Below are 12,474 nucleotides of genomic sequence, written 5' to 3'. Positions count from 1 at the left end.
TTTACCACCTGCATGGCTAGTTTAGTTTTACAACTGCATTAAAATGCTACAGTGTAGCTGTTTTCTGTTTCCAAAAGTATTTTTTGCAACCATCTCACATACACTTTATAGGGTGACATGCAGGATTGGGAATTGGGATCATTCTAGATGATCCTTTTACATTTTTTACCGATGTGTGGTTTGAATTGTATGCATAATGACAACTGTTATTTGTATCAAATTATTATTTACCTATAATGACGATGTATGTTATGTCTCTGTGTTAAAGTACTTACAGACATAAGATTATATTGCTCCTCAACCAGGCTAGTGCTATTTTGTTTATAAGGTCTAGCAGGCAGACAAAAAATTATCTTTCTTGTGAGAAAAGTCAGCCTACAGGATTACATTTTTCTGACTGTTCACTACTGTTTAGGCCAGCAAGTCAACTAAATTATCTTTATATTATAAACATCATGATAATGAACTATGTGTGAGTGAACACAATCATTTAGTTGCTTGATTGTCTGTGCACTGCAAAGCTCCATTTATGCCTGATGTACCTGTGTGTGTGTGTGTGGGATAGCTTTAGGCTGATAGAAGAGAAAGTTGGTTCCATTGGATCTACCGTAAAAAGGGATTTTTTTTCCTTCAAAGAAGCAGATCTGTGGTTTAAATATATTATAGGTGAACCCTGTTCTGGTTTTAGGCTTCTACCTCTCTAATAGTGATAAAGGAATTGCTCACAAGACAAATGTGTACTAGGTTTCACTGAGGAGCACCTGGTACCAACTTGAAAACCTTTCTGAAAACATTTAATGGTTAAGAGCATCAAATTCAACCAACTCATTTTGGGCGAAAAGTCACCCCTTTTCAGGGGTTGAGCAGTCAATATTAATAAAATCATGATAGAATGCACTAGAGGACCTATGTTAAGGGTTGATGAAGGCTAACTTCTCCTGGCGGCACTAAAGCCAGAAGGGCATTTGTTCTTCCATATCTGGTTGTCAATGCATTAATAATTTTTACCAGTTGATTCTATCTTGGTATTGAAAGAATACAACTCCATTTCTATGCTGCTTCACAATCAGCTGTCAGTCACCTATTACAAATATATGTCAACTAAACCAGTCCGTCACAACACGTTTAGGAAAGAGTTCTCTCACTGGAAGTTTGGGAGGCTTTGACAACAGAGGGGGAGATCTAAACTTGTTTTTTGGACACATAATAGGGAGATGTATCTATGGTTGGAATGAACATTCTGGTATCTCTTCAACTGTAATTACATTACTGATTTGTCTGAGTATACTAAGATACATCTTTGTTTCTGTTGTAACAGCCCATCTCTCATTGCCAAAGGAATGGTGAGTCTCATAGAAGATGATGGAGCTAATGGAGCTGTTATGAAAATTACAACTTCTCGAGGAATTCACTTTGAAGAATTTGGAGCACATCAGAAGACAAAAGTGTGAAACTGTGGTTTTCCTTTTTTGCTTTAACAATAGCGCAAACATAAAATGTGTGTGTGTATATATATATATATATATATATATATATACTGTATGTATCAGAGTTTTGCAGCATAGAGAGTTTGTCATTGCTCATACAAATATGACAGCATGTAGCACAGTTTCAGGCAACCTTTCCTTTTCTCAAACTAAATGCAACATAATGGAAAAACATCTATAAATCTTTATAGATGTTTGCTATTTTATTGCAATTAGCTTGAGAGGCAGTTATCGCTTTTGGTGGTTTGCTTGGAATTCAACAGGCTGTGTACATGCACATTAAAGCTATATTGCTTTGGTGCTGTCTGCCCAAATTATAAGTTGACATTTAGGTGTTGAAGCGGTAGTAAACCACAGTAAAGGGAAAAAAAGTCCCCTGCAAGATAAAGACATAATGTGCTAGTATGCATCACATACTAGCACATTATGTAAAACTTACCTTAAAACAAACCCCTCCTGTGGCGCACAGTCACCACTGCATGCGCAAGGGGGTCCCGGGCCATGGCACACATCTCTGAAGGAATATGTTGTTCCTTCAGAGCACATGAGCTGGCTTAAAAAAAAGAGAGAATATCTCCAAAACAGTGCACACTTAGGAGATAATCATTTTACCCACAGGTAATCTTTATTATAAGCTTACCTGTAGGTAAAATTAAAAAAAAGAGTTTACTACCAGTTTAATCAATTAATATTTCACAACAGTTTTAAATTTGCTTTAATTTGGTTATCAGTAAAACATATTTTTTGTCAGGTTTCCCAATTTTCAACCCTAATTGGAATGTAAAGTAAAACAATCACTAAAGTAAAAATTATTCTCAGAAAAAAAGCTGCAACATTTATAGAACCAGTTACTGGTATCAGATATTCACATGTGCCTTTTAATGTCATTTCAAACATCCCCAACTCACACACTGTAATATGCATAAGGCAGCTATAGGAATTAAAGTTAAAATCTTTTCCACTCCGTTCTATCTCACATGCCTAACTATACATTACAGAAACTGGTCATCATGTTGAAGGACAAGTAGTGAGATACAATAGTCATTGGACTTTACCAAAGGCAGCACTTGCCAGGTTTAGGGGCTTAACTTCTCAAGGATATTATTGTAGCTTTACATAGTTTTTCTTAGGCTTACCACACACATTACAATTGGGTTGTATAATTTTCCTTAGATCTACCAACAACTATGTAATGCAAGGGCTTGTCTGATTGCATACAAATTGAATGGATAGATTAGGTAGGTCATCACATTACATAGGTTTATCATAAGTTGATTGTACCAAGATTGTACAGTCAGTTTGTTATGTGTAAAGAAGAAATAAACAGTCCCGTGCTCAAGAGTGGTATACTAGGATGGAACTGTATGAGGTCCTTCATGTGTCCAGTACCGGCACAGGCCTTGCTGCCTTCTAGGGGTTGAGGAAGGAACCTGCAGACAATAGCTGTAAAGAAAAGGGAAAAAAAGGGGTGCACTAGCCTAGTGCATTACCTAGGATGATAGCTTTAATAAATCCAAAGATAAAATATACTCACAAACACTGTGGCAGGGGCAGACCGGCAAATCATGGGGCCCCCGGGCAACAGGGGATCACGGGGCCCCTGTGTCCTTGCCCACTCAAAAAAGCCTATGAAAAAGGTACCAGGGGCATCTCATGGGGCCCCCTACTGACCCCGGGCCCTCGGGCAGTGCCCAAGTTTCCAAATGGTCAGTCCGCCCCTGCACTGTGGTAACAAAGGCACATCAGATACAAAGCACCAGTACACAGGATCAGCTCTCAATCGCGTGAGGACCCTCTTGTGGCTGACGGGTTTCAATTTCCTCTTCCTCAGGGCCTTCCTTATAACTAGCAGTACTCAGTCTCATTCAGCTGGATTTGCTCTGTAATGTTAAAGATGTCTCACTATTTATCCAAGTATCTTCCACATTTCTAAAAATATCTTCAAAAAAGTTCAACCGAATGTCACTATCTACTAATGAATTTTTTTTATTACACCTGTTTAAAAGGGAAAATACATGACAGGGATCTTACCAATTCCTGACTTTATCCAAAACTTACAAGATCAGCTTTAGCTTTGATATGCTTTAAATAGTTAAACTGAAGAACTTGCACTGTACAATGCAACTATAAGCTATTATATTGCCTTGTTTTTTTATGTGTTTAAAAGTGTGATGTATTATCTTGGTGAAAAATTGGTATCTCACTGCCCTTATTCAGTCTGCAAAGGAAAGGTGTATTATACCTGATATACTATATTTAAACTGAGCAGGGTTGAATCAGCAATAGACCAAGTTAGTTCTACTGATAGCCACACATATCTAACTGGAAACATTAGGGCATTTTATGAGTTAAGTTACAAGTGCTAAAGCAATTGGAGCAATATTGATTTAAATTTTAAACTGGCAGAAGGCTAGTAGGACAATGTTGAGTCTAACAAACATCAAATGGACAAGCCTTGAGGTGTATTCTTTTGCTGTTAACCTTAGACCTTGAAGGTTTATGAAATATTCACACTGATCTCTCTATTTTAAGGCAAGGTAAAGATTAAATTTAGGTTGCTGATAAGTAATATATTTCAGAAATGGGTTAATTGTTAGGAAGGATAAATTAACGCAGACCTTCACCCCAAAAAAAACAATGAAATTCCACCTGGCTTTTCCCTTCTCCCACAATTACATAATTTTTGTTTTAAAAGGTTTCTGACCTTTTAGTGCTAGGCAAAAAAGACATAGTGTTACCCGTTGCCTTCTGGGATGTCCATGTCACACATCCCAAGAAGCAGTGTTACTAAGGCAAATGAGATTCTATGCATGCGTAGATATACCCATCAGAGAAATGCAGCACATCTGTGCACATGCGGAAAGGCTGCAAGTATCAAGGTCCTGATGCTAGCATTGTGTGCACATGTGTGGAATCCCATTGTGTGAGCAGATTTGCTGCAGGTCTCTGCAGATTCCAGATACCTGGCAGAGGCTTTTGGCACATCTGCACATGCATAAGACATTCTAAACTGTCTATGTGCACATGGAGGAGCAGAAAAAAACGGGGACTGAATTTCTTCTTTAAGACTTAAGGGTTAACCTAAAGTGTATGGTACATGTTATGGCTCAGGTGAATGGAAGAGTAATAGTTAGGTCCAGTGAAAGGGTCATATTAAGGTTAGAGATCAGGGGGTTTGGGGAGATTTTCCATTTTTAAATATTCTAGCCTTCAAACACCTCTGACCAAGAAATGCCTGGCACCAGTTTATTGGTACCATAACCAACAAACTGATTACTGCACACTGAGTATCTTTTTGAAGTCCATGCTTTTTTTTTCTAAAATGTGCTAGTTACAATGCACAATTGCATATTTTGTACTTCTATGCAAAGCAATAAATAACATTTTCTATGTTTTATAAAGTGCAGGAACTGCCCAGTTTGTGGCCTGATTGAATATCTCTTATAAGTTGAAATGCTACTAACCCATAACTTAGCTTTTGTTCTGCTCCTCCATTGAAAGCCTGCCCTGAAAACTCAGTGGGGCAAACATAAACATAGCACTGTTAGTAACAGGCAGGAGATCTGAAGAGTTTCACAACATAGACTATTACATTCAGTTGTTGTTGCAAGTATTTTTTTTCAACAACAATCTGTTACTCAGAGGTTAAAATGTTTAAAGACAGTTTTCAAATAAGGTATTGTAGCACATAGCAAAAGAGCTTAGCCTAATGTGAATGGAATCTACATAAACCCTGTACAGTAGTGCCCAAATATCAAAATACAAATACATTTAGAGGTACTGCTGAAAATAGGCACTAGAATCCCTTCCCATTTAACAACAATAAAGTTATGTTGAAATTTTTTTTAAGCCATTCTCACATCAACCTAATAAAATGTGGGTTGATTTATGAGAATTGTAGCAAGGACACCTTCTATGGGTAAATAAAACTAGAGACCAGATTGGTGCCTGCAATTAACAAATTTGCTTTTGCTCTTGTTTTCTTTGCCAGCAAGATTTGTTGTTACCTGGAGTGGTGCTGATCATTATACTAAGATTTAGTACAAAATACAAATCATTCTATCTTGTGCTGTTGCCGTGTTTTTTGTTTTTGTTTTTTTTTTACCCTATACCACAGACCTTTGAATAATACAAAATAATGTTCCCTTCAAAGATCCCTGCAAGCTGTGCCATACAAATTCCATTACCCCAGAGCTACCAGAAGTGGGCACAAATGGAACACAGATACATGTTCCATGAATTGTTGAACTGTAGCAATTGTAAATACTTAAATTATATTCTCTAGTTTTATAATGAATATCATATGATATATGTGACTTATCATTTATATTTGATTAATGTTTATCTGTTTTTATTTTTGACAATGTAAAATGTAATTGTCTTGCTTGTCATTTTACACCTTTTCTGACATCGCACTATTTGAAATGTGAGATATTATTTTTAACCAACCATGAAGAGAATGTGAAATTGTCATATAAGTCATACAGTCATGGAGAAAAAATGATACCATAAACCCTGTTGTCAGAGATGAATGTGACTAGCTTGATTGTCAGAGTTGAGGAATGATTAATTTTAATGAATTAAAATAAATCGATTGGTAAGACACTCTGATAATTCAGTGTTGTATAGTAAGCATGTTTAAATGAAATCATTCAATTATCTGAATTTGTAGCCAAATGTTTATATTGGCAAATGTGGGAAATAGCTTGTATAATAAAATGATTAAGAAACTGTTTGTCATTTGACTTTTTAAAAAATGTAAACTTACCACTTCTGCAACAATGACCCCCTTATTCCTGACAAGATTATTTATGATGAAGTCATTTTAGGTGAAGCATATTAGAGTGAGGCTTGGTCTGCATGGACCATTTTTGTGTTTTTGTCCTGAAACAAAGTTTTATGAAGACTGATGTCATTGGAGTGAAGCTGACTTGGTTGTTTATTTCACATGGGGAGCATTGATGAGCTCACTCAGCCAACACTAGCCACAAAAATGTACAGAATGAGTGATGGCTTCCTTTGGTACCATACACAGAGTAAGCCATTAAAGTAGAAGGTCGACTGTACTGTTGTTCCAAAATGCTTTCATTGCCAGGAGGCTGACTTCCTATTTGATTCTGCTTGCATTATCACCCTGGAAAGAGCAACCAGGCTGCATAGACCCTGTCACAGTACCCTCTAGTCAGATGTCACCTTACTTGTCTGGGGGAAGGCCTTAGAGTGGGTGAACCTCATCCATGTTCTGGTAGAGAAAATGTGTCGACAACAGAACAAGGATCCAGTAGTTGCCCCCCTAATAGAAATGATATGGTTACAGTGGTGGTCCAGTCACAGAAAAGATCAAAACTATTGCCCGAAACCTCAAACTGCTGATTTAGTGGTTCCATCTCATCCTGATGGATGGTATACTGTATCGCAGAATAATGTTTCTCCATAACTCAACAGTAACTGGGCAGGTCATACTGTTACTGGACCCTCTCTGTGGCTGTTAGGATATCTAGTGCATGTATCCAGGAACAGCAGGGGTGACCAGATCTGTGTGCTGCTCGCAGGGAAGCTGGGACCAGATTGTGTATGATTAAAGTAAGATTTATTAATAATAAATCAAAACCCATCCAACACCAGCATACAGTACAAGGCAAGTGCAAAAATATACATGAACAGTGAACCAAGTGATTGAATACCTTACAAGCAATCTAAATATAATACAATATACACAAATTGAGGGGGAAGATAAATAAACAAGGTGAGAAAGGAGATGGGAAGAACAACCAGGATCAGGAAGGGGACCAGAACTACAATTAGGAACCAGGGAAGCAGATATGAGGTAGCAGGGTACTGAAACAGGAGGTAGCAGTAGCGGGAGGTAGTAAATATGAGATTGCAGGGTACTGGAACAGGAACACAGTCTAAACACTGAGACCCTGAGGGAAAGTAGAGAAGGTTTTATATACCTTTCTAGCAGCCAACATGAAGTGGAGACTAATTACTAGGATCTTCTGGCTACTGGGAAACATCCATTGTAGGACACCGAGACTACACCCCTTAGAAGGAAGCAGGACACTGATATCCACAAAATGTTTAGCTGGTTCACAAAGCAAGTTGTGTGTTGTTTTGTTTAAGTTAGTTGAAAAAGTCTTCTGACATTGTGTGGTCTGTTCATTGTTGAAGGGGGATAGTCCACCTCTGGCTTGGCCCTGATGTTCTTATGAGGAGAAACATTATGGGTAAGGAATGTATTGTTTATGGCTAGGAAGTTTAGTCCTGTTTTCACCTATTAGTAGAGAAAGATACAGGCCAACACTACATGCTGTGGACTATGGTGCCTGTGAGTATGCTCCTTGAGCATTTAAAGAGATCCTGTTGTCTTGAACAACACACGCCCATGGCGACTAGCTAACCGAGGCATGGCCCGTGACTTAGAATAATAAGGGAATGAGGGGGACTTACTTTGAGCATATAAGAATAGCCGTGATACCCTTTCACAGCCTGCACTACCTCTGGCCACCACTAGAGGGAGACTCCACTCCAAACTAGCTAGCTGACCACAGACAGGCAGATACGAATCCTATATACAATCTGGTGCACTCTAAGGGTTGGGGAGCAGTCTAGCAATTAGCACACCCTTCTAGGATTCCTTTGGCTATCTTCCACTGTCCACACACCCACACACCAGACACACAACAAATGGTAGCTTGCCACCACCCAACAGTTTGTCCACAGACTGGTCTGCGGGGCCACCACACACACACAGATCTCTGGCAGATCTACAATCTGCATGCAATCTGCCAAAATGCAGTGCAATTGCATACAGATTAGCAATGAACTTAGACGGAGCACATAAACACTACAATAGCACAATCTCTCCAGAGATATGAGTCCTATTTAGTACACAGAAGTCACTTTTTAATTTTATGATTTAATATCCCAAAAGTGGGTAGTGCATAAAATATGTACTAAGAAAAAAAGGAATTGCAAAAAAATGCAAGAAAGACAAAAGGCTATTCACTGTAAAATAAAAAGGGAAAAAAACAGAAATAAAACTTTTACCAAGTCAAATGGAACCCGCTCCATACGAATCACACTGTCCATATCTCAGGATCCTTAATTTATCAAAATATGGATGTGGGTGGACTTTAGCCCTTGGCCAATAAACCCTGAGGGATGGTCCTGTATTAGTCGACAGGACGTTCTGTATTCTAAAGTGCCCTGAGCTGAATGGACCAGGAATGGTTTGGATCACTGGGTCAGGGATAGAATTTCTGACACCAGTGCATCAGTCCGATCACGACAGTATCAATCATTGTTCAGCTGTTGCAATCATTCTACATAGGCTACAAATACAATTTTACATGTACATGTAGCCTAAAATGTGTCCAATCAGAAGGAATTATTTTCACCTCTCTGCAACTAACATTTTAGCTTTTATGAGAGATGAAATAGATTCCTCTGATCTGTTTTTATAAATCAAAGCTGACAGACATTTCAGAGCCTTCTCCCTGTCTTCTGCTGATTCGTGTAACCAAAATGGCTAGGATTCTTCTTTTAGGTTCAAGAAGGTGGCAATCTCTGGCTAGATAGATGGGGACATTTTTATTGGCATCTACATGTCACCACTAGCCTAGATGTGAGCTCTGTCCTTTCAAATTCTAATTAAAAACATATGTTCCTGAGTAATTAACTGCTTAAGGACCGCCCACAGTACTTTTACTGCTACAGGGCGGCCCCTGTGCGCAGGATCACATATATATACGTGATTCTACATTTGTGGGTAGGGGGCGTGCCCAAGCCGTACGCAGTGATTACAGATGATCACAGACAGGGCGGAGGGCTGAATTTTTTACCAACAGCCCTCCTCTCTATCAGTTTGGGCACACTGCTCTGGATGGCTGAGCCATCCAGAGTAGTGTGCTTACACTGAAGCACACTCCCCCGCCCCCTAGTAAAACACTCCCATCATACAGTTAACCCTTTGATTGCCCCTCATGTTAACCCATTCCTGCCCAGTGCCATTAGTATAGTGTCAGTGCTTTTTTTTAGCACTGATCACTGTATTGGTGTCACAGGGGATGTCAGGGACACTAAGTCAGTTCCCCCCAGTGTCAGAATGCCCGCCGCAGCGGGACTGCCCGTCGCAGTCCTGCAGTCCCACTATAAATCTTGATTTTAGCCCCTACACTAACCCCCTTCTTCCCCAGCAAGTGCAGTGTCAGTAGGTCACTGTCACTTGATACATTGCACACAAAACCACAATGTTCGCAGAATCAGGCCTGATCTCTGCTAGCACTTGCTGGTAAATTTTCATGACTCATATGCAGCAGAGTGCTAGTACTAGTGCCGCTTCACCTTTTGGTGAACTAGTGAGCACCAGCGGCCTAGTAGATCCTGGTCTCTCACATACCAGCACTACAGTATCACTTGGTGACGTGGCGAATCCCATAAGTGCAGTACAAGCTGGTGCGGTGGCGAGCACAAGTATTATACCACAAAGAATTTGCACACAGGCCTGCAGAGCCCCTAGTATCCTTCCGGATGTGCTTGTAAATCCCGATTGGCAGCTCACAAATTCTGCAGCACCCGTACTTCCCCCATTCACTGCCCAACCCTGAATTCACGTGGAAGCAGCAAATTTAACTACTCCCCTTGATTTTTTCGAAGCTGTTTTTCACGGAAGATCTGTTTGCATTGATTATGGATCATATCAATTTATATGCACAACAATTTATCGCCGCCAACCCAAATTCAAACCTTGCCATATCATTCGCATAGAAACCCATTACGGTTTCTTAATTACATTTTTTTTGGGCCTAACCCTTAAAATGAGCATTACTAAAAAAAATTAATTGCGGCTGTATTGGTCCACAGTCCCGATTCATCATATGCCTGTGTTCTCTGCTACCATGGCCAGGCATAGATATGCGAGTCTAATGTGTTTTTCGCATTTTAATGACAATACACTCTGTTATCCTCGGGGTGACCCTGAATTTGACAAGCTCCACAAAATTCAGCCTCTCGTAAATCACCTTAACCAAAAATTTGGCAAAAATTTGCAGATGTCTATACTCCGCAGCAAAAAAATCTGTGTTGATGAGTCCCTCATTAATTTTTCTGGCCGCCTTGAATTCAAACAATTTCTCCACAGCAAGTGTGCCAGATATTGGGTCAAGATGTATAAGACTTGTGAGAGGGCAACAGGCTATACATATACGTTTCGGATTTATGAGGGAAAAGATAGTCATATGGAGACCCCCAGATGCCCAGACTACATGAGGAGTAGTGGTAAGATAGTTTGGGGCTTGGTGTTATCCTTTTCCATGTGGGGTACCACTTAAACATGGACAATTTTTATTCAAGCGTGCCACTATTTAGACATTTGTACAATCTTGGAATTGTCGCATGTGGCACTGTGCGACCTAATGTGCCCACCATTAGAAGTGGGTGGATGCAGGGCGGTATATTCTAATGGTGGGCATACCACACACTTTTTTGGCAGAGATTTCTTCTCATATTTTCATTCAGCCCACAGACTGCATACAAAAAAAACCAACATAACATATACAGGTAAAACGCGAAAAATTAGAATATCGTGTAAAAGTTCATTTATTTCAGTAATGCAACTTAAAAGGTGAAACTAATATATGAGATAGACTCATTACATGCAAAGCAAGATAGTTCAAGCCGTGATTTGAAATAATTGTGATGATTATGGCTTACAGCTCATGAAAACCCCAAATCCACAATCCCAGAAAATTAGAATATTACATGCAATCAATAAATGCAAGGATTGTACATAGAACAATATCAGACCTCTGCATATGTACTCAGTACTTGGTTTGGGCCCCTTTTGCAGCAATTTCTGCCTCAATGCAGCGTGGCATGGAGCTATCAGCCTGTGGCACTTCTGAGGTGTTATGGAAGACCAGGATGCTTCAATAGCGGCCGTCAGCTCTTCTGCATTGTTTGGTCTCATGTCTCTCATCTTTCTCTTGGCAATGCCCCATAGATTCTCTATGGGGTTCAGGTCAGGCGAGTTTGCTGGCCAATCAAGCACAGTAATCCCACGGTCATTGAACCAGGTTTTGGTGCTTTTGGCAGTATGGGCAGGTGCCAAGTCCTGCTGGAAAATGAAGTCAGCATCCCCATAAAGCTCATCTGTGGAAGGAAGCATGAAGTGCTCCAAAATCTCCTGGTAGACGGCTACATTGACCCTTGACTTAATGAAGCACAGTGGACCAACACCAGCAGATGACATGGCTCCCCAAATCAACACAGACTGTGGAAACTTCACACTGGACATCAAGCATTTTGCAGTGTGTGCCTCTCCATTCTTCCTCCATACTCTGGGTCCTTGGTTTCCAAATGAGATGCAAAAGTTGCTTACATCAGAAAAGAGGACTTTGGACCACTGAGCAACAGACCAGGTCTGTTTTTCTTTAGCCCAGGTAAGACGCTTCTGACGTTTGTTGTTCAGCAGCAGCTTGACAAGAGGAATATGACATTTGAAGCCCATGTCCAGGATCCGTCTGTGTGTGGTGGCTCTTGATGCACTGACTCCAGCCTCAGTCCACTCCTTGTGAAAGTCCCCAACACTTTTGAATGGCCTTTTCCTGACAATTCTCTCCAGGCTGCGGTCATCCTTGCTGCTTTTGCACCTTTTTCTTCCACTCTTTTCCCTTCCACATAACTTTCTATTAATGTGCTTTGATACAGCACTTTGGGAACATCCAACTTCTTTTGCAATTACCTTTTGAGGCTTTCCCTCCTTAAGGAGGGTGTCAATGATGGTTTTCTGCACAACTGTCAGGTCAGTAGTCTTTCCCATGATTGTGATTCCTACTGAACCAGACTGAGAGACCATTTAAAGGCTCAGGAACCTTTTGCAGGTGGCATGGCTTAATTAACTGATTAGAGTGGGACACTTTGAGCCTAGAATATTGCACCTTTTCACAATATTCTAATTTTCTGAGATTGTGGATTTGGGGTTTTG

General features: G+C 40.0%; 1 protein-coding gene across 1 annotated transcript in view; it reads left to right on the top strand.

Annotated features, from left to right (window-relative positions):
• The window catches only part of HPGD (15-hydroxyprostaglandin dehydrogenase), a 118,609-nt gene extending 112,387 nt beyond the window's left edge, over positions 1-6,222 (top strand). Inside the window, exon 7 of the mRNA XM_089684043.1 lies at positions 1,319-6,222. Coding sequence (XP_089540169.1) covers positions 1,319-1,451 — 133 coding nt within the window. The 3' untranslated portion in view covers positions 1,452-6,222. The remainder of the gene's footprint in view (positions 1-1,318) is intronic.
• The last annotated feature ends 6,252 nt before the right edge of the window (positions 6,223-12,474 follow it).

This window comes from Staurois parvus, unplaced genomic scaffold (genome assembly GCF_062004578.1).
Source record: "Staurois parvus isolate SC_StPar_1 unplaced genomic scaffold, SC_StPar_1.0 ptg000334l, whole genome shotgun sequence".
Lineage (NCBI taxonomy): Eukaryota > Metazoa > Chordata > Amphibia > Anura > Ranidae > Staurois > Staurois parvus.
This window is presented reverse-complemented; position numbering and strand designations above follow the sequence as displayed.